The sequence below is a fragment of the Muntiacus reevesi genome, chromosome 3, assembly GCF_963930625.1.
Source record: "Muntiacus reevesi chromosome 3, mMunRee1.1, whole genome shotgun sequence".
In the NCBI taxonomy this organism is placed as follows: domain Eukaryota; kingdom Metazoa; phylum Chordata; class Mammalia; order Artiodactyla; family Cervidae; genus Muntiacus; species Muntiacus reevesi.
In genome coordinates this window covers 94,435,295-94,460,003 of record NC_089251.1, presented here as the reverse complement: position 1 = coordinate 94,460,003, position 24,709 = coordinate 94,435,295, and the positions used below count along the sequence as shown (strand labels likewise).

Genomic DNA, 24,709 nt, shown 5'->3' with positions numbered 1-24,709 from the left:
GGATTGATTACTGAAAAGTGGTATTTGAAAAGTCTCTGTCCCAATGATAAAATATCTCTAAACCTTTATTTTCTAGAAATGATACTCATGACTGGAAATTAAATGTCATCCCAAGAAGTAAACACAGCTGTTTTACTGAGAAACTGGTAAAGAGTAAAGCTGTGGAAGTTAAGAAATCTTTGCAGATAGCCTGTGAGCACAATTACTATCAACAACTGGTCAATAGAACGGTATTGTATAAGGTAGTGCTTTTAAAATATTTTAACTGAAGACAATAGAAAAGACAAAATCCCAGGAGGGTCTGATGGCTCCGCAGCATTCTGGTCTCATAACATGTAACATACAAGCTGCGGGTCTGCACAGCTCAGCTGACTTGGCTGAGCTCCTACATCCATGTAGGACACTCCAGGTTAGGCATTCGGTACACACGTTGAATCTGCATTGGCAGTCAGATTCTTAACAACTGGGTCACCAGTGAAGCCCCTGTTTATGCCTTTCTAATCAGCCCACTGTCTTCTGGTGAGGGACTTCAGCGGGGCTGGGTGGTCTGCTAGGAACACGATTCTCTGAGTAATTCTGCTCCCCCCTCCACTACCCACCCCTAGGATGGGTAGTCCTGAGTGGAATTAGGCTAAAAGCATTAAGAAATAGTTGTGTGGAAAGTTTTGACCCAAACAGGGATATTTTTGTGGTAGTGTTTTTTTTTTCCCTCTCTCTCTCTCCCCTTCCTCCTCCTCCTCCGTCTCTTTGTATGTGTAAGAGAGAGATTAAAAGGAAATGATGAAAGCATTTACAATATCCCCATACACTATTTCCCAGAGAATATTAATAATGCTAATGATAATACCAGAAATAGGATTGTATTTCTTTTTTTTTCTTTTTTTATTGTTCACATATACCCTTTATTCATCTAATCCTTGTTAACAATATACATATATAACCATATAATACAACAGTCATAACCAGGAACTTAGCGCTGATACAATATGCTTTTGAACTGTGGTGTTGGAGAAGACTCTTGAGAGTCCCTTGGACTGCAAGGAGATCCAACCAGTCCATCCTAAAGGAGATCAGTCCTGGGTGTTCATTGGAAGGACTGATGTTGAAGCTGAAACTCCAATACTTTGGCCACCTGATGCGAAGAGTTGACTCATTGGAAAGGACCCTGATGCTGGGAGGGATTGGGGGCAGGAGGAGAAGGGGATGACAGAGGATGAGATGGCTGGATGGCATCACCAACTCGATGGACATGGGTTTGGGTGGACTCTGGGAGTTGGTGATGGACAGGGAGGCCTGGCGTGCTGTGGTTCATGGGGTTGCAAAGAATCAGACACGACTGAGCAACTGAACTGAACTAAACTTTATTAACTAAACTACAGACCTCATTCTAATTCTACTAGTTTATCTTTTTTGTTTCAGGGTCCAATTCACTGATGGGACTATATTTCATTGTTCCAGTAGAGGCAGTACCAAATCACTGAGACATTTGTTCAGAAATTGCTAGTTTTCATTCTCTTTCCCTCTTTTTCTAAAGATCTTAGCATTTTAAATTCTTGTCATAGGATACCATTTTTACTCAAGGTATTTTAACTTGGTTTTTCTAAAACAGAACTGCACAAAGATGGAGAACAATCAAAACCCATTTTTAAAGAATGCAGAGTTTAAAGATCAGGGATATTATACCTGTGTGTTTTTCCTACATCATAATGGAAAACTATTCAACGTCACCAAAACCTTCAATATTACAATAGTTGGAGGTAAGATAAATTTTAGAATCAGGAAGAAACAAATGTGTCTTCATAAAATCGACTGTTTTCTTTCTTCTAAAGTCATACAGGAAGGCGGAGGCAACTTAGTTGGACTTGTGACCACATCATTGGTTCACATATAAGGGTCAAAATCATTTTGGCATCATCTTCCACTCTGAATAATTTTGCACTGATGGAGTGAGGGTGGGTAATGAAAGTTGATATAAGGGAACCTCTGATGTTCCCTCATTTGGTATTTCAGTACATTGTGAAATCTTTTATTAAGCATCCGCTTTCACTCAATATTGCTTATTTAGCATCTATATTCAATAAACTGAGTATTCGGAGGTAAGAAAAGCAGGGAAATAGGAAATTAAGTGAATAATGCACTGTTTTCAGGAATTTGATTGTATATAGTCAGGAGAGGTTAAAAGCAAATCTGAACTCTGGACCCTGACACTGAATTAAATCTTGGAGACAGATTTTTAGGTGAAGTAGAAAGAAACAGCTTTATTACTTTGCCAGACAAAGGGAGTCATGGTGGGCTAATACTCTCCAGATTGTGTGTCTCCACCTGGAGTGGGTAGTGAGGAGTCAGAGTCATGGTTCAAAGAGGGCATTCTTCTGATTGGTTGGTGGTGAGTGAGCATCAGCATGATCAACCCAGTTGTAACCAGTCTGAGGTCTACATTCTTGTGGGCAGCATACCATTGTCAACTTAAAAATTATTCTCAACCTAAAAGTTGAGAGTGTTGAAGCTCAGAAGGCAGCATCTCAAGTAACCCTGAGAGAACTGCCCCAAGGAGGTGAATGGGGAGCCAGGTTAGAAGTTTTGCAACAAAGGGCAGGTAATCTGAACCTCAAGAGTATTGTTAATTAAAGAAAACTAGATATCACAAGTTAAGGAATATAGCACTTTTCTGTGTATGGGAAGATACAAGAATCTGGGCTCCCTGAAGTCATTACTTTGCTATGCACCTTTGCTTCCATGATGGCTCAGCTGGTAAGGAATCTGCAGTGTGGGAGACCTGGGTTTGATCCCTGGGTTGTGAAGATCCCCTGGAGAAGGGAAAGGCTACCCACTCCAGTGTTCTGGCCTGGAGAATTCCATGGATTGTATAGTCCATGGGATTGTAAAGAGTGGGACACAACTACAACTTTCACTTCGCTTCACTTCAGCTATCTGGGGCCAGTATCCTGTGTTTGCACATCTGGAGGTTCCTAAGGGCTCACCCTAGGGAGTGGCTGTAGCCTGATGACTGAGATGGCAGGTATGCTACTTCCTGAATTCCCTCAGGGCTCACAAGCTTACATTAGTGCTCTGCTCATTTGCCTAGTTGTGTCTGACTCTGTGCAACCGCATGGACTGTAGCCTGTCAGGCTATTCAGTCCATGGGATCTCCCAGGCAAGAATACAGGAGTGGGTTGCTGTTTCTTAATTCAGGGATTAGGAATCCCTAATTCTCAACCCAGGGATTGAATCTGGAGTGGGTTGCCATTTACTCCTCCAGGAGATCTTCTTGACCCAGGGACTGAATCTGTGTCTTTTGTGACTCCTGCATCAGCAGGTGGATTCTTTACCGCTAACACCATCTGGGAAGCCCTAGCTCACATTGGAGGGCTGCAATCTCTGATGAGGATAAGATGGTTGGATAGTATGACAGACTCAATGGTCATGAGTTTGAGCAAACTCCAGGAGATAGTGAAGGGCGGGGAAGCCTGACGTGCTGCAACCCATGGGGTTGCAAAGAGTTGAACATGGCTGAGCAATGGAACAACAGCAGCAGCAATCTCTGATGACTGTGACATCCTTTGTTAACTGATGTGGCAGAAGTATTCCATTTATCACTGCTAACTTCTCCCACCTGGTGGGGGTTTCAGTATTTGCGAAACAGCTCAAAGATACTGTTCTGTGTATCACTTGAGGGGGAACCAGGACTCTGCCCCAAGGCTGCACTATTGTTTCTGGACTGTTCCTCCCTTGTTGCTGCATCCTGGAAACTCAGGGAAGGTCCTGGAGACTGAGTGAAGTCAATTTCCAGTATTCAATAAATGGAGGACACAGAAAGGCTTTTGTGCCCAGGAGCCCCACTGGATCCTGCTCTGTATCAAGATGATAAGCCACATAGAAGCACCATGGAATATGAAATTGGAGTCATCTGTGAGTTTCTAAGGGTTCAGAAAGAGTCCAGAGGTAGAAGAGATGCTGGAGGCTATTTGAGCTGGTTTTTAGAGACAGAGCATCCTGAAGGACAGATAGGAGGACATGCTAGGGACAGTCCACCCAGGTGAGAACATGTAAGGAGCACAGGTGTGGCTGCGGAAGAAGCTTTACATCCTGGGATGATGACTTTTATTCTGGTTTACCATGAACCCAGACCCTATGTAATGGAAACACTGAAGCCTGGACTTGTAGGGTATTGGAGAGCTTGCTTGATTGCTTGAAAAGTCTCTTCAGTCATGTCTAACTCTTTGCGATCACATGGACTGTAGCCTTCCAGGCTCCTCTATCTTTGGGGACTCTCCAGGCAAGAATACTGGAGTAGATAGTCATTTCCTTCTCCAGGGTATCTTCCCAACCCAGGGATCTAACCCAGGTCTCCTGCATTGTAGGCAGATGCTTTACCATCTAAGCCACCAGAGCACCAGAGCTGGAGACCGTAGAAGTAATTATTTAGTTAAATCCCACCCAGTGAAGATATCCTTCATATGGTTCAGCCAGTAATAGATCATTCAGTCTCTTCTTGGGAACTGCCATGGAAATGACCAAATCACTCAGCAGCTGGGTTGAGATTTTAATTTGATTGTCAATGAGTCTTTTTTCCCCATTGAGTCCAGTTATGCCTTCACAATGAACTGTGGGAAATTCTTAAAGAGACTGGAATACCAGACCACCTGACCTGCCTCCTGAGAAATCTGTATGCAGATCAAGAAACAAAAGTTAGAACTGGACATGGACTGGTTCCAAATCAGGAAAGGAGTACATCAAGGCTGTATATTGTCACCCTGCTTATTTAACTTATATATCATGAGAAATGCTGGGCTGGATAAAACACAAGCTGGAATCAAGATTGCTGAGAGAAGTATCAGTAACCTCAGATATGCAGATGAGACCACCCTTATGGCAGAAACCGAAGAAGAACTAAAGAGTCTCTTGATGAAAGTGAAAGAGGAGAGTAAAATAGTTGGCTTAAAGCTCAACATTCAGACAACTAAGATCATGGCATCTGGTCCCATCACTTCATGGCATAGATGGGGAAACAATAGAAACAGTGTCAGACTTTATTTTGGGGGCTCCAAAATCACTGCAGATGGTGACTACAGCCATGAAATTAAAAGACACTTACTCCTTGGAAGGAAAGTTATGACCAACCTAGACAGCATATTAAAAAGCAGAGACATTACTTTGCCAGAAAGGTCCATCTAGTCAAGGCTATGGTTTTTCCAGGGGTCATGTATGGATGTGAGTGTTGGACTGTAAAGAAAGCTGAGCGCCGAAGAATTGATGCTTTTGAACTGTGGTGTTGGAGAAGACTCTTGACAGTCCCTTGGACAGCTAGGAAATCCAACCAGTCCATCCTAAAGGAGATCAGTCTGGAATATTCGTTGGAAGGACTGATGTTGAAGCTGAAACTCCAGTACTTTGGCCACCTGATGTGAAGAACTGACTCATTTAAAGACCCTGATGCTGGGAAAGATTGAAGGTGGGAGGAGAAGGGGACGACAGAGGATGAGATGGCTGGATGGCATCACCGACTGAATGGACATGAGTTTGAGTAAATTCCAGGAGTTGGTGATGGACAGGGAGGCCTGGTGTGCTGCAGTCCATGGGGTCACAAAGAGTTGGACACGACTGAGCAACTGAACTGAACTGACGCCTTCCTGTAGTTTCCACTTGTGACTGTGGCTGCCTTCAATAACTCCACAAATTAAATCTGGTCCCTTCTGCAAATGACAGCTCCTTCAAGTGTCTGAAGACAGGTGGCTTATCCACCCTTCTTCTTCTTTCCCAGGAAGCTGTAAACTCCTAGGTTGATCCATCCAACAAGGTCATGGGCTCAGTTTCTAGAGCTCATTTACTTTAGCAGCATCTTCCCTCTTCTCTCCAACTGTCCACTTACATAGCTGTATTCCACGTATGCATTGTGAATGTACAAATTACCACAAACTTCCTGTCTTCAAACAACATAAATTTATTGTATAGTTTTGGAGGTCAAAAGTCTAAAATGGTTTCCCTGGGCTAAATTCCAGGTTTTGGTAGGACTGTGTTCATTCTAGAGGCTCTGCAGGAGAATCAATACCTTGCCTTCTCCAGCTTCTAGAGGCGCCTGCATCCTTGGCACACGCCACTTAGTCAGTGCCTTGCATCCAGTAAGTCTATTTTGAGGCGTTGAGGGCAGAGAGAAGGGAGAACCCAAAGACAATTCCCAGTGAGCCTGCATCTTCTGGGTCTGGAGGTGTCATTGTCTTCTCGCGTCTTCTGGCTTTTAACTGTGCTGGGCAGAAGTCATAGGTGGAACTGAGGGGAGACCAAGTTCAGTAAGCTCTCTCCAGTTAGGTGAGATTTGAGTTGATGGAAAGTGAAAGGACAACCAGTGTTCCCTGTCTCCCTTATCTAATGAAAATACAATAAAGTAATAAATGTAAAGTGATGATTGTTAGAATGTTTGTTACCTGGAATAAGTATGTTACAACAGATGTTGTAATACGTCTGTCTTAACAAAGCTCCATGCAACACTAATGCATTTTTCTCTTCTTTATTCACTTTCAGACCACAGTAATATAATTCCAGCTCTTCTTGGACCAAAGATCCATGAAGTTAAAGTGAAATTAGGTATATTTTGACATATGTGTATTTTGGATTTATGAACGGGGGGCATGATTGAGTCTTTGAAGGCCAAATCTGGTTTTTTATTGATCAACATTGTGTTTGTAACACATACTGTGTCTACTGAAAAATATTACAAAAGCAGGAAAACCTTGTCATTGTTTGACTGTTGCCCTTTTTAGTGATCGTTAAAATTAACAATGTGTTCAGATGATTATGGAAGTGCCTATGGTTTGCAGACCCGTGGTTTTAGTCACTTTCTATGTGGCTTTTCTCTAATAGTAACTGTTGTTTAGTCACTAAGTCATGTCCAACTCTTTGCAACCCCCTGGACGTGTAGACATCTAGGCTCCTCTGTCCATGGGATTTTCCAGGCCAGAATACTAGAGTGGGTTGCCATTTCCTTCTCCGAATAATAACTGTGGTCACTTTTAAATATGAAGACTCAATGAGAATTCTCTAGAGAAATTATTCAAACTTACTGTATGGTTTGAATATTTGATTAAGGGATTCACTTTGAATCAGTGGACTGACTTGACTGTTGTTTTTGCTATTCAAAAATTGCTGAGTTGTGTTGGATTCTTTTGTGACCCTATGGACTGTAGTCTGCCAGGTGCCTCTGTCCATGTACCTCTCCAGGCAAGAAGACTAGAGTGGGTAGCCATTCCCTCACCAGGGGATCTTCTGACCCAGGGATTGAACCTGTATCTCCTGCATTGGCAGGTGGATTCTTTACCCCTAAGCCACCAGAGAAGCCCCAGTTCATCCTGGAAGAACTTTATTCCTCACTGTGCTTTCTGTCCAACTGTTGCTCTTGGTTTGCCCTGCACTTTGACATCTTTAATTTTTAGCTCATTTAATTTTTTGTTTTTTATTCATTTTGTTTTTCTAGAAGTTACAGTGGGTGTTTTGGCCTGACACTACTTATTAGACTGTTGGTTGAAAAGAAAGTCCACTGGCCTTCCTAAGTTTTAATAATTGATTTCAACATAAATATTTGAATAGAGGCCAATTCATAGTTTGGTGATGACTTGTAATCACAACTGAATTTCTCTGCTTTATGAGTTTTTTTTTTAAATGAAAACAAGGCATATTTTTCTTAGATGCAGCACTATATTAGCATTATATGTTACATTAATATACATTGGCTTTATTAATTTTAGCCTTTGGGAAACTTGAGTTTCTAAAATCAGAAAGTTGGTTGTCAACTTTTACCTAGGAAAAGACATACAGCTCAACTGCTCTGCTTTGCTGAACGAAAAGGATGTGATTTACTGGAACACCTGGAGAAAAAATGAAAAGGATCCTAATGTACATGAAGGGGAAGTGACGAGAACTAGGTATGGATGTGTGATATATTGTTGTTGTTCAGTTACTAAGTTGTGTCTGAGTGTTTTGCAACCCCATGGGCTGTAGCCTGCCAGACTCCTCTGTCCATGGGATTTCCCAGGCAAGAATACTGGAGTGGGATGCCATTTCCTAATTTAGGAGATCTTCCCAGACCAAGAATCAAACCCACATCTCCTGCATTGGCAGGGGGATCTTTACCACTGAGCCACCAGGGAAGCCCCTGTATCATATATATATATGAGATCAAAACACCAGACTCCTGAAAGACTGATAGGATGCTTGAGATGAATTTAGCTTATAATTATAACTTACATATTTCATAATTACAATTCTCATATCTAAGCTGATAAATGATGCAGAAATTTATTGCTGAGATCTAAATTAGAAAGAGAAGGTTGGGACTTCCCTGGCAGTCCAGTGGTCAAGTCTGCATGCTTCCAATGCAGGGGGTGCGGGTTTGTTCCCTGGTCAGGGAGCTAAGATCCTGCATGCCACGTGGTGTAGTCAATAAAGAAAAAGAACGTCAATGAGGCTTATTAGCACCGCCTTACAGAAGTAGCTTTTGGTGAGTCAGGATCTGATGGGGGTGAAGACTTTACCTTAAGCATCTTATAGAAGAGTGATTAACTAGGTCACTGTCATATGAACTTTGAACATTGTATTAAAGGCTTTGATTTTACAAATATGCCAGAAAAAAGACCAGGTCAGGAAACTGGGACATGTGCAAGTGAGTCTGGGCCCCTTGAGTGCGCTCCGGACCCTTATTGCATGCCTGGCTGTGTTGCCTTTGTGTCACTGTGGAGTCAGCTGGGTGTCCACAGATGACGCAGCGCGTCACCAGCACCTCTCTGAGAGTCCTGGAACGCCCCTGGCCACAGGCAGGCCATCTATTAATACCACTTCCTCTCCAGATCTGCCCCCTGGACTTCCCCCTGTACACACTTTTCTTTGTTCTGTTACTGGAAATTATGGAAACCCGAGGAGAAGTGAAAATCACAAAGATGGAGAGAGCCCTTTGAAGACAGTTTTGTGTGTGTTTAGGGATATCTTCACTGGGCATGACCTATGCTGACATAGACACTGCCTCCTGCTCTTTAGGGATAGTTCAAAGCTTCTTTGTATAACGTTCCTTATAGTGATTATCTATTTTTTTTTTTTTAGAGTAGTCCAACTAATCAATTATATTTGCTTTTTAAAGTTTTTTCTTGGAATGTGGTTGCTTTATAGTGTCATGTTAGTTTCTACTGTACAGCAAGCCAAGCCAGCTATATATATATATAAAATATGTATTATATATATATTATATCTTTATATATACTGTACAGCAAGCCAAGCCAGCTATATATATATACATATATATGTATATATATATATGTATATATATATATGTATATATAAAATTATCTTTCTTAAAGGTGAGAATCAAGGAATTTCCTCAAGTCCAGGAGGGTCTCCAAAGATTGTCAGGTGTAGATGATCACTCAAGAAAACACTGATTTAAATGACCAATCACCTACCCCACGACATTTGTTTTTGGTCGATTGACATTGTTCCTAGTAATTATGGCAGCCTTTTCCTGTCAGTGTCCATCAGTGGAAATAAGAAACACAATAGGAGCAGGTAGAAACACCCAGCAGGGCGGTGGTTACGTATAAATAAATATCCAGGAGGCAGAGTTAGTGCCAAAAGTTCCAAATGGCATATAGTTTACTACTTAAGTATCCTACATTAAAGAACATGAGTTTGAGTAAACGCTGGGAGATAGTGGAGGACAGGGAAGCCTGGTGTGCTGCTGTGCTGCTGTTCCTGGGGTTGCCAAAGAGTCGGACATGACTGAGTGACTGATCAACAGCAACAAAGGAATGGTTATACTTTATTAAAACAAAACGCCCTGAACCTATGACCATTTATTCATTTTTGCCTGCACCTGCCTTTGTGGGATCATAGTTTTCTGAACTGGAATTGAACCAGCACCTCCAAAGTGCTAAATCTTAACCACTGAACCACCTGGGAAGTCCCTCTCTGGCCATTTAAATGGTTCTGAATGGTTTGGAGTCATTAATGTCATTATTAAAGAAATTGTACACTCAGGTTTTAGTGAGTTGTGGTCCTGAGGTGTCTGTCATCTTAGCTGCATTTTTGAGATAGTTCTGCTTTTTTATACGCACCATATATATATACGTTATATATATATTCTCTGACATCTTGCTGGCAGCCCTCAATTCTTGCTGACACATGTCTACAAGCTTCTTACAGTGCAAGGTCTATGCCCTCACCCAGAATCAGGTGTGAGATTGGTGCTCATGAAATGTTGGCTCAGCTGGACTGTGTGGCCCCCCGGCTGCTGTATCCATCTTGTCCTCAGCATCTATTCCCCCACTGGATTCCTGCATTTCCCCCTTCCCATGGTCTATCGCTCATCTCTGGAGGCACAGAAAACCAACTCACCAAACTTACAGAAATGGAGCTTAAACTCAGCTAAGAGCCTAAGTGAAGCTGAATCTTTCTTTATAGTGGGTGCATGAACTTATGTCTTCTATTCTGGCTTCTCAGTAGTTTTTTTGTGTCTTGTTTGTGGATTTTACATTGATGTTGAAAGAAAGATGAAAGTGTTAGTCGCTCAGTTGTGTTTGACTCTTTGTGACCCCATGGACTCTTTATCCCAGGCTCCTCTGTCCATGGAATTCTCCAGGCAAGAATACTGAAGTGAGTTGCCATTTCCTTCTCCAGGGGATCTTAGCAACCCAGAGATCAAACCAAGGTCCTCCTGCATTGCAGGCAAATTCTTTACCGTATGAGCCACCAGGGAAGCTATTTCTGGTTTGGTGACTTCTGCAGAGAATTGGTTCTAAAATGAAACTGAGAGAGTTGGAGGCTGCAGTGGGTCCCACGTCCAGCTGCTGGAGGCCTGACAGGTGAATGACTATACTTGGGAGTGCTGGTTGACCCTAAGCCTATAGAGCCTGCCACTGGCAAGAGGAAGATATCAAGAGCATTTGCCTTGTATCAAAGACAGGACATCTTGAGTCCTTTCAGAAGAGAAAGGCAGCTGGCTGCACTGGTGGTCTCTGCTCATTTTCTGACACTCTCTGAGCAGCTTAACTGGTATTTCTCATGTGCTCGGAGGATGTCTGAAGATAGTGTTGTGTTTTAATTTAAATGCTGAACAAAATAGGAGTTATCATTAGGATTGTGAGGACAAGCTTGATATGCATCTGCATCTGTACTAATGATTCGCAGCCTTGTCACTGCTGGCAGAGACTTCACAGTGGGAGGGACACTGGATAGTCGGGACAGGAGGAATAGATGAAACACAGGCACACCTTGGAGCTATTGCGGGTTTGGCTCCAGACCACCACCATAAAGCAAATACCGCAATAAAGTGAGTCCCATGAATTTTTTGGTTTCCCAATGCACAGGAAATTATTTACACTATATTGTGGGTTTTCCCAATGATTCAGTGGTAAAGAATCTAGGAGATGCAGGAGATGCAGGTTTGATCCCTAGATTGGGAAGATCCCCTGGAGAAGGAAATGGCAACCCACTCCAGTCTTCTTACCTGGGAAATCGCATGGACAGAGGAGCCTGGCGGGCTACAGTCCATGGGATCGCAAAAGAGTCAGACACAACTGAGCGACGGGGCATATACTGTACTCCATTAAGTGTGCAGTGGCATTAAATATAAAAAACAATGTCCATACCTTGTTTTAAAATATGTGATGGCTAAAATAGATGCCCAAACCATTACGAGAGTAGCATCAAAGATCCTGGATCACAGATCCCCTAACAAATATAATGATAATGAAAAAATGTGAATTTCTGAGAATTACCAAAATGCGACACAGAGACATAAAGTGAGCAAATGCTGTTGGGAAAATGGCAGCCAGAGACTTGCTTGATTTTGTAAAAAGTGCAATATCTCCAAAGTGCAATAAAGCAAAGTTCAGTAAAATGCAGTATGCCTTCATTTGAGAGAATATTTTCTTGTATTTTCAACTGACCATCATCATCTTCCAGGCATTTTAGTTCTAGGCAGCACCTGCTCCAGATGGTCTCAGGAGGACTGACATTCCCAGGGAGCAGGCAGCTCACACTTGAACAGAACTCAGCAGAAAGCGAAGAAGATCTCTGAAGTCCACAGAGCATTGCTTTTTACAGACGTATTTGCGAGTACAGATTCCTCTCTCATGGGTCATGTTGCTGGTAAGGGCACACAGCCTTTTGCTAAACCATGTTCCTGTCTTACAGGACTTCAGAAGGCAAATGGCTTGCTTCTACAATACTGAGGATTGAGAATATAAATACAAGAAATCTAAACTTTGCATACAATTGCACTGCGGTCAACCAGGGAGGCATCGACACCAAAAGCTTCGTCTTGCTGGTAGAAGGTGTGAGAAATTTTATTTTTGGAAGTCGGTGCAAACCTAGAATGCTGCAACTGAGAGGCCCGTCATAGCTCATCACTTCCTCACCTTGCAAACCAGGAACTGAGCTCCTGAGAGGGGAAGGGTCTGACTTATCACAGGTGTTCAGTGGCAGAGCTGGTGCTCAGCCTTCGCTGCTGTCCTTTGTGAGGAATGAAAGCCTCAGGTCTATCTTTGCTCTCAGTCATGTTCCAATCCTATGCAGCAGCCAGGAGCCCGGAGCAGGGAAGTAGGTGGAGGTCAGGATTGAAGATGCTGGTGGGCAAGGATCGTGGGGGAGGTAGTCTGAACAGCTCCGCCACACTCTCGATAACCAGAGGGAAGTTTGCAGCTGGGTGGAGGATGCAGCCAGTGGTCCTGCCTCCATCCTAACTCAGCGGGGCCATGGGCACAGGAGCCCTGGGCTGGTTCTTCATTCAACAAAGGCGAACTTAGGTTTCCCTCCTTTGGGCCAGTCCCTGGTCTTGGCAAGTGGACAGTTATTTGATGACTGATCACTGGACTCTTCAGGTGTTTCAGTACCTATCTGATGGAGTATTCCAGAATTACCCACCTTCATGTTGGGTATCCCTGGTGGCTCGGTTGGTAAGGAATCCACCTGCAATGCAGGAGACCTGCATTCGATCCCTGGGTTAGGAAGATCCCCTGAAGAAGGAAATGGCAATGTACTCCAATATTCTTGCCTAGTAAATCCATGGGCAGAGGAACTGGCAAGCTACAGTCCATGGAGTCACAAAGAGTGAGACCTGAGTTAGCAACTAAACAACCACCACCACCAACTCCAACCTCCACCAAAACAGTCCAGCCCCAGGACATGAACTCAGGAGATGCTCAGAAGTGGCTGCTCAGACAGCGGTGCACTGTCCTAGGTCCGCACAAGGCTGTGCTATCTCTGCCGTAAAAGTTTCTACTCTGACCTTATCTTCTTCTCCTGGGCTCACAGATATTACCTAGGGAGTTTGGTCTTTGACGCCATCATTTTCCCTGGAAGAGTGTTTGGGCCAGCATGAAAGTGTGTGCATTGTGTGATACAGTTACATCCTTCCTTTCAGAGATGCAGGAGCCTCAGGGCCTATGTTTATCCAGAGTTAACTTATTAAGCAACAGCATTTGCTTTTGTTGTTTAGTCACTTAGTCGTGTCCGACTGTGACCCCATGGACTGTAGCCCGTCAGGCTCCTCTGTCCGTGGGATTCACTGAGCAGGAATACTGGAGAGGTTGCCATTTCCTCCTCCAGGGAATCTTCCTGACCCAGGGATCAAATTCACGTCTTCTGCACTGGCAGATGGGTTCTTTACCACTGAGCCACCAGGAAAGCCCGGTGTTTGCTTACTTACATCCTAATAGTTATTTTTACTGGAAAGATAATCCCTAAAATTGTGTCAAGATGACAAGAGCTTTGTGTATGTTTATACTCTTTGACCCAGAAATCAATCCCACCACCATTAGAATGTACTCGAGGAAAATATTCAGAAACATAGGTAAGGGTTTATACATATATTCATTGCAACATTATGTATATTTATGAAAAATTGGAGTTGATCTAAATATTGGGATGGCATGAATTATAATTGTAAGATGTAGAGAAATGCTCATAATATAATGTTAAGCAATAAAGAGTGATCACCATGTGGTTCCAATTAAATAAATGTTTTCAGAGAAAAAAGAAAATCTAGAAGGAAATGTACTAGTGTGTTGGTAGTGGCCATGGTCACACTGTGGAATGGTTATTAAAAATTATTCTATTGGGATTTCCCTTCTGGTCTAGTGATTGGGACTCCAAACTTCCAATGCTGGGGTGTGGGTTCAGTCCCTGCTTGGAGAACTAAGATTCCTCATGCTGTATGGCCAAAAAATTAAAATAAAAAAAAATAAAATGTGCAACTTTAAAAGTTTTGAACAGATTTATTAAAAAATTTATTCTGTCCTTTATACCTTTATGTGTTATGTTGTCCGTAATGAGCATAAATCTAGGAAAGGTGATGTTTTTTTCTCAAAGGACATTTTCATATAAAAATATGCAAAAATTCTCAGAGCTGAGTGCCAGGTATTGTGTTCACTACTTATTTGTAATATTTAACCCACCTTCAAAATAGCAGCCCTGTAAGTGAAAGAGAAAATATTCCTAGCTTCCTTGCTGTCCTGTGTGTACAGATAAAATGCTAAGAGTTTAGGGCATCAGTGACTTTCTCTGGGACACAGAATAGGTGATGGGTCCAGGCTGGAGCCCACGTGATGTCACCTGGGCACTCCGTCTGTCAAGGTGACCGGAGAGTAAGGGGTGCGGGAGGGGTGAATTGGAAGGTTGGGATTGACGTATACATACTGCTGGGTATCAGATAGATAACAAATAAGGATCTGCTGTATACCACAGGGCGCGCTGCTCAGCGTTCTGTGATGGTCTGTGTGAGGAAAGAACCTGAAGAAGAGTGCATTTATGTGTACACAGAGCAGACTCACTTTGCTGTGCACCTGGGCCTAGCATAACAGTGTCAATCAGCTGTGCTTCAGTTAAAATATAGTGAGCGCCCTTTGCAGAGACACAGGTGGGCCTAGACAGTCATACACGGTGAAGTCAGAAAGAGGAAAACCAACACCGTACATTCATATATGTGTGCAATGTAGAAAAATGGTATGGATGATCCTGCCTGCAGAGCGGAAATAGAGACGCAAACGTAGAGAACACGTGTGTGGGTGCCAAGGGGGAAGTGGGGCCTTGGGGTTGACACATGTAGACCCATAAGACAGATCACTAATGAGAACATACTGCATAGCACAGAGGACTCTGCTGAATGCTTTGCCGTGAGCCGACAAGAAGGAAGTCCATACGGGATGGAGGGTATGTATATGTGTGGCCGATTCATTTTGCTGTATAGTAGAAACTAGCACCACACTGTAAATCAGCAAAAATTAATTAAAAAATAAAATAAAAATTAATCTTCAACGATCCCACACCTTCACAATATGTTCCCAGCCCACGAACTGAAGTTTACATGTGGGTCCTTCTGCATTTCACCCTGGTGTCTCAGCGCCCTAGAAATCTGACTTCCTCGGGTAGGAACAGACTTTCAGTTCACATCTCTGAATAATACCCTTGTACACATTTCTGTGGAGCAGAAGGATCATCACAGGAGACTAAAGGCAGGAGTTCAGAGTAACTGGATAGACAAGTTGACTTGTGTTAAAAGTTAAAAAAACTGACCACGGTAATGTGACAGTGAAAGACTCTAATGAAATTTCCCTGACTTATTTTTCCCATTTTCTTTTTCTTTCTAGAAGACATGGTTGACATCCCCGGCCACGTCTTCACTAGAGGAATGATCGTAGCTGTCGTGATCTCAGTGGTGGCTGTCTGCCTTGTGACCGTGGGTGTCATTTATAGAGTTGACTTGGTTCTATTTTATAGACATTTCATGGGAAGAGACGAAACCTTAACAGGTAACGAATTTCTTAATGCTGGGATCTTTTATCATTACAGTTTCATTAAGAAGCTATGTAAATACATATTAATCTTCACCTTATGTTGATTATATTGTTGAGTTAATGGCAGTAGAGGTTTTCCATAAGAAAAATTGACCTGATGAATCATCTGCTGTGGATGTTGTCTGTGCCACTTTTTCTTGTGCTTACTTACCTATTGCCAAAAATTATCCTCTAATCATTCATGCATGTATGCTGTGTCCTTCTAAATGTCCTGTGAGGTGTTCTTGCCCAAGGACTGTGTGTCTGAACGTCATTGCTCACACACCACCTGGTGCCTTACACAAAGTGCACACTCAATTAAAGTCATTTAAATTGAGTTGAGTTGTATCATGGTTCATTATTTAAACCTGGCAAAGGAGGCTGCATGATGGACTTGCCAGAACCTTGAACTCCATACCACATGACCTGAGTTCCAGTCCCCTAGATCTGCTATTTTTTTGTCTGCTCCTCCTATCCGGGGACTGTGGTTTCTCAGTTTTCCTGATTTTTAAGGTGACTAGAAGTCCTCAGGGTCTTCCGGCTCACCCGCCACAGCGTGTTGCGTCCCGAGCCCCCCCCACTCCAGGCATACCCGGCTCCTCGTGCTCGCTCTCCCCTGGAGAAGGAAATGGCAACCCACTCCAGTATCCTTGCCTGGAAAATCTCATGGACAGAGAAGCCTTGTGGGCTGTAGTCCATGGGGTCGCAGAGAGTTGGGCATGACTGAGCGACTAACACCTACACTAACAGAAGTCCTCAAGATTCAAAATACAGGGGCTTCCCTGGTGATCCAGTGGCTAAGACTCCAAGTTCCCAATGCAGGGGCCCCAGGTTTGATCCCGGGTCTGGGAACTATATTCCACATGCTGCAGCTAAAAAAAGAGATTCTGAATGTCACTACTAAAAAAAAATCCCACATGTCACAGTTAAGATTCCAAGGGCTGCAAATAAGGCCAGGGCAACCAAATAAAGAGATAAATAATTTTTTAAATTCAAAATAGTTACCAAATTAGAAAGATATGTGAATAATCTATTGCACTTGCTTTTGTATCTGTGTGTGTGTGTGTAGCACATACATAGCTCAAAACACCAAAACTCTTAGAGATGATGCGTACATGTTCATCCAATGCCTGTTTCCCACCTCACTCCTATTGGTAGTATATTCAAATGAATATTAATCATATAGAATCATATTTCACTCCTATTTGAAAGACAGATCTTGCCATGCTCAACACCCTATTCTGAACTTTGTTTTAGTGTATCTTGGATACCCTCCCATCTTAGTTTATAAAGCCTCTCATTTTTTCGGGTTGCACAATGTTTTATTTCTGTGGATTTGCCTTTGTTTATTGAGTCACCACTTGATGGACACTTGGGTTTCTTAGAACCTTCCGTTATTGCAGAAATTATGTAGTGGAGAAATTTGTATAGTTGTCATTTCGTTTGTATGCAGTGTACTGAAGGAAAACTCCCTAAAGTAGAATGACTAGAACTGTAGATGTGGATACAGTTGTTTTGATTACATGTGTGCGCTTAGTCACTCAATTGTGTCCAACTCTCTAGCCCCATGGACTGTAGCCCACCAGGCTCCTCTGTCCATGGAATTTTCCAGGCAAGAATACTGGAGCCAGCTGTCATTTCCTACTCTGGGGGATCTTCCCAGGCCAGGAGTCAAACCTATGTCTCTTGCGTCTCCTGCATTGGCAGGTAGATTCATTACTAAGTCACTAAGTCACCCGGGAAGCCCAATGGAATCACTGGCTCTTACTTATCCTGATAGATAGCTGTATTTCACAACAACCTAAGAGTTATTCAAGGGACCCACTTACTGATTAAATTCAGAAGTAGCTCTATTTCTGCCAACTTTTCTTACCTTTGATATGCATGTGAATTCTGCAATCTTTACCAAATGTTCAGTCTTTCATATGTGCTCTATTCTGCAAAGCAGTTGCTCTAAACCCAATGATAAGTTCTGATTTGAACTGCTGAACCAGGATGCAAGAGGCAGAACTGGAGAATCTTTTCCCAGAGACAGAAAGGGTTGTTTTGTGAGCTTGGATACTGCTGAAGATATTGGGCTGGGTCGTTGAGCATAAGTGATACTTAACATAAAGAACATGGACCGAGAATGCTTTTACCCTATTCTTTTGAAATAAAGAAGCTGATAATATTTAGCCTTCAACTCAGTAGCAGATTCATTCACCCCAATAATGTACCCAAGCATAAATCCAATTCCTCTAGCATCTAATCAAATGTCATGGGATAAGGTAGACTATTTTACAACTACTCCGCCTTCTTCCTCAACTGACCCCAACTAACCTCATATCCATGGAGATCTCTGCTTACTCTTTGACCAAGTTACTTTATTTGTTTGTTTGCTGTTTTGTTTACACTGACTCATAGCTGCTAATGTGTTATTTGTCAGCCTTTTCAAGTTGTTGCATGTGTCCACTCATGTGTCTTCTCAAATAGATTGGATGAAAGCAGAAGAGAGGAATGTGTATTATTTTTCAGTCACCCAGTTAGTAGAACAGTCTTTATTGTTTGCTAACACAGTCCCCTTGAACACTGCTTTCCTATCCAGAATTAAATAGAAGCAGATGTCATCAATGAAAACCTTTAATAGACCAGAAGCTTTTCTATTGCCATCTAAAGCATCATAGACCATGTAGCATGTGTTCCTATAGCATATGATTTCAATCATCTCCCATCACTTCTTTCTATTCTCCAGGGTAAATACTCAGCTTTCTTTTTATTCTCACCTTCAGGGGGTTGTTTTGAGGGTAGATTCAGATGGTGGTAAAATTAAATGATATTAATAGCAGTAGAATAAGCCAAGATAAGATTTGCTTCCTGATCCTGGAGAGAGGGCATCTTTGGGCTCCTTGACCTTCTATTTTCTTAAAATTCCCTTAGTGCCCTAACCTATAGTTTGCACTCCTTCCAGTTACAGCCTTTTGGGGACCTGGTCTAGGACTTGAACTCTTTATCTGTCTTCACAGTTCTCTGTGGCAAGAGACCTTTTTGGTGTCAAACAGCGGGACTCTTAATGTACATGTTTAGGAAACATTTGCCAGTTGACTACTTGATTCCCATACAAGGTCTGAGTAGGTTATTTTTTTGTTGGCCTATAATAATAATTGAGTGTATTCCTTGTTGTTGACAGCTTCAAAAGTCAGAGATAAAGAGTGATGCATGAAAACATGGAACCAAAGGATACTTGAGGGACCTTAGGCATTACCTAGTTTAAACCTTCTTGTTATATTTTTTAATTTGTTTTCTATCAAAAATATTTTATTCTTTTATTTCATAGCTTCATCGAGGTATAATCAATATATGAAAAACTGCACAGATTTTTTTTTATTGGAGTATAATTGCTCAACAGTGTGTTAGTTTTTGATGTACCACAAAGTGAATCAGCTATATGGATACATGTGTCCCGTCCCTCTTGGACCGCCCTCCACCAACGCGCCCCCCACCCCCCGACATCCCACCCCCTAGGTCATCACAGAGCACCAAGCTGAGCTCCCTGTGCTATACACAGCTTCCCACTAGCTCTCTATCTCACACATAGTAGAGAATGTAATTTAGTGTATGCACTGCATTGGATTGATGTGTTTGAATGTGCGGATGGTATACTTAACTTTTCTTTTTCAGTGATTCCATCCCCACCTTCCAGGACTTTCACTCCGTCTTTAGTTACATAAAGCCTTGTTTTCACACTAATGGAAAGGGTCAACCTTATCTCCTAGACGGAAAAACATATGACGCCTTTGTGTCCTACCTGAAAGAATGTCAGCCCGAGCACGGGGAGGAGCACGTGTTTGCTGTGGAGACTTTGCCCAGGGTGCTGGAGAAACATTTTGGGTATAAGTTATGCATATTTGAAAGAGATGTGGTTCCTGGAGGAGGTAAGAAGGGGAATACCAGATAGAAAACTAGTGGAAGGGGACTTCCCTGGCCGTCCAGTGGTTAAACCTCCTAGCTGCCAATACAGGAAGTGTGGGTTCAATCCCTGGGTGGGGAGCTAAGACCCCACATGCTGTGAGGTGCAGCCAAATAAGTAAATACACATTAATAATAAATAAACACAGTACATCCAATTTTAAAAGAAGTCATTTTAAAAAAATAAGGAACATTAGTAGAGATGGTTTTTAAAAGATGAATAGCTTACCTTATGAAATGCTCTCCTGTTTGCTTAGAAATGAAAGGAAAGTGAAAGTCACTTAGTCATGTCCAACTCTGCGACTCCAGGGACAGTCCAGTCCATGGAATTCTCCAGGCCAGAATACTGGAGTGGGTAGCTGTTCCCCTGTAAACCAGAAATTATGAGCAACCTGCACTCCTTCCAAGTGTGGCCTCTCGGGGGCCTGGTCCAGGACTTGAACTCTTCATCTTGCTTCACAGTTCTCTGACTCTGGAGAAAGGGAGCAAGTGCTCTGTTTTCAAAACCAGGGCCAGAATTGCTATCACAAAGCATTTAATAGACCAGACTAAGGACTTCCCTGGTGGCTCAGTGGTAAAGAATCTGCCGCCTGCCAGTCAGAAGATGTGGGTTCTATCTCTGGGTGGGGAGATCCCCTTTAGGAGAAAATGGCAACCCACTCCAATATTCTTGCCTGGAGAATCCCATGGACAGAGGAGCCTGGTGGGTTACAGTCCATGGAGTCACAAATCTTTGAACATGACTGAGCACAGGATGAATCCCTCTTTTGATGGTATTTTGTGTATAGCAAAACCAGTCCCTAATTTAATACATGATTCTTTGGACTATAAACATAGGTTAATTCTTAGCAAAAAACATTTCTTCTTTATCATGTTGACATTGTGAGAAAATTGAAGTAGAAATTAGGAGTAATGGTAAAGGTTAAATAAAATGAGATTGACGGTTCGTGCTATATTTTGATTGTGAAAATCAATTTTTAAATTAATATATGAATACAAATGGCTATAACATGATACTGAAGTATATTACAGCTAAACTCAAAGAGATTTAGTAATACTTCCACACTTTCTCTGAAAGTCTTTCAGAGATTTGGAATCTGGTGTCAAATTATTCTAGATGCTAGTGCCTCACAAATGATGCAACACAAATGTCTTGATAGTTACCATCACTCATTCATTCATTCAGCATTCGCTGAGCACCATCCTTGTGCCCAACTCTAAGTTTGGGCATTTAGGATAGGGCAGTAAATAAGAAAGAGTTGTGGGGACTTCCCTGGTGGTCCAGTGGTTAAGACTTCACCTTCCAATGCAGGGAGTGAAGATTCCATCCCTGGTTTGGGAGCTAAGATCCCATGCAGCCAAAATGCAAAGCATAAAACAGAACAATGTTACAAGAAGTTCAAAAAGACTTTAAAAATGGTCCACATCAAAAAAAAAAAAAAGTCTTAAAAAAAAGTGTTTTTTCCCTCCTAGGTTACAAATGAAGAAGGGAAAATGTTACGCATTAGAAAGAGAAAATATTTTTAAATAACAAATAACCTCTCTCAGGAATAATATACCAAATTGTCAGATGCATTCAGCACTGTGATACTTTTGCGTGTCACTCCTTTGTATCCAAGAAGACGTACGCTGTCACAAAGTATTTCTTCTTGACTTTGCATCCATTTTATTATTAATATATTTCCATTATTTTTTTGGAATCATTTAAAGAACAGGTTTCTTCTTCATTCTTAAATAAAAATAGGAGTGTTTGTATTGTTGTTCAGTTACTTAGTCATGTCCATCTCTTTGGGACCCCATGAACTGCAGCATGCCAGCCTTCCCTGTCCTACACTTCTCCCAGAGTTTGCTCAAACTCATGTCCAAACTCATGCCATCCAACCATCTCATCCCTGTTGCCCCCTTCTCCTCTTGCCCTCAATCTTTCCCAGCATCAGGGTCTTTTCCAATGAATCAACTGAGTGGCCAAAGTATTTGGAGCTTCAGCTTCAGCATCAGTTCTTCCAGTGAATATTCAGGGTTGATTTCCTTCAGAATTGACTGGTTTGATCTCCTTGCTGTCCAGGGGACTCCCAAGAGTCTTCTCCAGCACCACAGTGTGAAAGCATCAGCTCTTAATTAGTTTGGATTAGAAACTCAGTCTGAGAAGGGCTAGATCTAGAGCAGAGGTTGTCAGTCTGTCAACCACAGGGCCGGTCCAATCTTTGAAACAGCCACACACATGTGCTCCAGTGCTGTCTGTGACTGCTTTTGAGCTACATCAGCAGAGCTGAGTAGCTGTGACGACGACAGTATGACCTGCAAGGCTAAAATATTTACCATTTGGCCCTTTACAGAAAAGGTCTTTCAACCTGTGGTCTAGAATAATGGCAGTGTTGTGTGTGTGTGTGTTTTTTAAAATATCTCAATTAGAATTTTAGCATGTTCTTCCATGTGTGTAAAGAGGCAAGATGGTGTCATGGTTAGGAATAGACATTCTGGAACCAGACCACTTGGGTTCAGATTCCAGTTCTGCCATTTACCAGCTGTGTGACTCTGGGCAAGTTACTTAACCACTCTGTGCTTTGGTTTCCTCATCTGTAAAATGAGGGTGAGTACAGTGCTTTCCTCATAGGATCATTGTGCTGATTAAAGGAGTTCATATATGTAATGTGTTTAGAAGAAGGTATGGCACAGACTTGGAAAAAGAAATAACTGCATTGTTCTTGCCTGGGAAATCCCATGGACAGAGGAGCCTGGTGGGCTACATTCCATGGGGTCTCAGAGTCGGATGTTGCTGAGCACACACACATACCAGGCACAGAGGTAGGCTAAGTGGGTATTCATTATTACCTTTGTGTGCAGTTGATTGCTTCTTTTAATAGGCATATGGACTTCCCCGGCAGTCCAGTGGTTAAGATTCCTAGCTTCCAATGCAGGGGGTGTGATTTCTATCCCTGGGCTAACTAAGATACCACATGCCACACAGCCAAAAAAAAATTAGTTAAAAAAAATAGGCATATAAAACTGAGAATGACTTACCTTAAAATTTATTAGTGAAGTTGAGTTCAATAATGCAAAATAGGACTGTGCAACATGATTTTTATCTCATGTCCACCCTTTTGGTTTTCTTAAATTAACCTTCCATCTCTTGTATTTTCAGCTGTTGTTGATGAAATCCATTCATTGATAGAGAAAAGCCGAAGGCTGATCATCGTTCTCAGTAAAAGTTATATGTCTAGTGAAGTCAGGTATGAACTTGAAAGTGGACTCCATGAAGCACTGGTGGAAAGGAAAATTAAAATCATCTTAATTGAATTTACACCTATCGGAGACTTCAGATTTTTGCCTCAATCACTGAAGCTGTTGAAATCCCACAGAGTTCTGAAGTGGAAGGCAGAGAAGTCTCTGTCTTATAACTCAAGGTTCTGGAAGAATCTTCTTTATCTAATGCCTGCAAAAGCAGTCAAACCCTGCAGAGATGAGTCAGAAGTCTTGCCTGTTCTTTTGAAGTCCTAATCTTCAGAAAAGCTGAGCGGAAGAAAGAGCTCTTGGCAGTCTGAGGACTGAGTGTCTGAACCTGTGGATAACAGAGGGCATTATTCAAATATTTAACTCTAGTCTGGGAACGTCTTACTCACAGACTGAAGATGAACTTGGCATTTAGGTTGCCGGGGATAAGACTAAACATTCCTCCATGGCCGTGGACTTCCACTGTGTGTGTACTTAGTTGCTTAGTCTTGTCTGACTCTTTGTGACCCCATGGACTGTAGCCCACCAGGCTCCTCTGTCCATGGGGATTCTCCAGGCAAGAATATGGAGTAGGGTGCCATGTCCTCCTCCAGGGGATCTTCCCAACCCAGGGATCAAACCCAGGTCTCCCACATTGCTTGCATATTGTTTACTGTCCGAACCACTAGGGAAGCCCAAGAATACTGGAATGGGTATCCTATCCCTTCACCAGGGCAACTTCCCAACCCAGGAATCAAAGCAGGTTCTCCTTTATTGCAGGCGGATTCTTTACCAACTGAGCCACAGGGAAGTCCCTGAGCTCCCAGAAGACTGGGGAACTCAACAGAAATGTGTCTCCTGCTTCTCCTTCTGTAACTGGATGCAGGCAGTCTGCTCAGTCACATATTCAGCAACTGTGAGGTCGGTTGTTGTTCAGTTGCTCATTCGTGTCCGGTTCTTTGCAACCCCATGGACTGTAGCCCACTAGGCCTCCCTGTCTTTCACTATCTCCTGGAGTTTGCTCAAACTCATGTCCATTGGATCAATGATGCTATCCAACCATCTCATCTTCTGATGTGAGGCTGGACATGGTGCAAATAACTTATGCCTTAAAATAAGGGCATGTTTTAAGAGCTTTTTAATGCTAAGAGTTGAGCTAAAGGATTTTAAGTTTACCTTGTGGTATTGTCTATGAGCCAGTGAGTGACACAGGAACCGGAATGGTGTCTCAAAGCTCTTGCAAGAGCTCAGTTCAGTTCAGTCGCTCAGTCGTGTCCGACTCTTTGCGACCCCATGAACTGCAGCACGCCAGGCCTCCCTGTCCATCACCAGTTCCCAGAGTCTACCCAAACCCATGTCCATCGAGTCGGTGATGCCATCCAGCCACCTCATCCTCTGTCGTCCCCTTCTCCTCCTGCCCCCAATCCCTCCCAGCATCAGGGTCTTTTCCAATGAGTCAACTCTTCACATGAGGTGGCCAAAGTATTGGAGTTTCAGCTTCAGCATCAGTCCTTCCAATGAACTCCCAGGACTGATCTCCTTTAGGATGGACTGGTTGGATCTCTTTGCAGTCCAAGGGACTCTCAAGAGTCTTCTCCAACACCACAGTTCAAAAGCATCAATTCTTCGGTGCTCAGCTTTCTTCACAGTCCAGCTCTCACATCCATACATGACCACTGGAAAAACCATAGCCTCCCCTCTAAACACCTCAGTGCCTGGGATTTGGTGGGGGTGGGGCTGCA

The 24,709-nt window shown here is 42.6% G+C and overlaps 1 protein-coding gene across 2 annotated transcripts in view; it reads left to right on the top strand.

Annotated features, from left to right (window-relative positions):
* IL18R1 (interleukin 18 receptor 1) overlaps nt 1–24,259 on the top strand; it is a 34,806-nt gene extending 10,547 nt beyond the window's left edge. Inside the window, exons 4-11 of one of the 2 annotated variants that reach the window (XM_065929659.1) lie at nt 77–242; nt 1,610–1,757; nt 6,520–6,582; nt 7,796–7,916; nt 12,175–12,314; nt 15,627–15,788; nt 19,565–19,723; nt 22,900–24,259. In XM_065929659.1, the coding sequence (XP_065785731.1) occupies nt 77–242; nt 1,610–1,757; nt 6,520–6,582; nt 7,796–7,916; nt 12,175–12,314; nt 15,627–15,788; nt 19,565–19,723; nt 22,900–23,255 (1,315 nt within the window). In that variant the 3' untranslated portion in view covers nt 23,256–24,259. The remainder of the gene's footprint in view (nt 1–76; nt 243–1,609; nt 1,758–6,519; nt 6,583–7,795; nt 7,917–12,174; nt 12,315–15,626; nt 15,789–19,564; nt 19,724–22,899) is intronic. The other variant, XM_065929660.1, reaches the window with a different exon arrangement.
* Nucleotides 24,260–24,709: the final 450 nt, after the last annotated feature.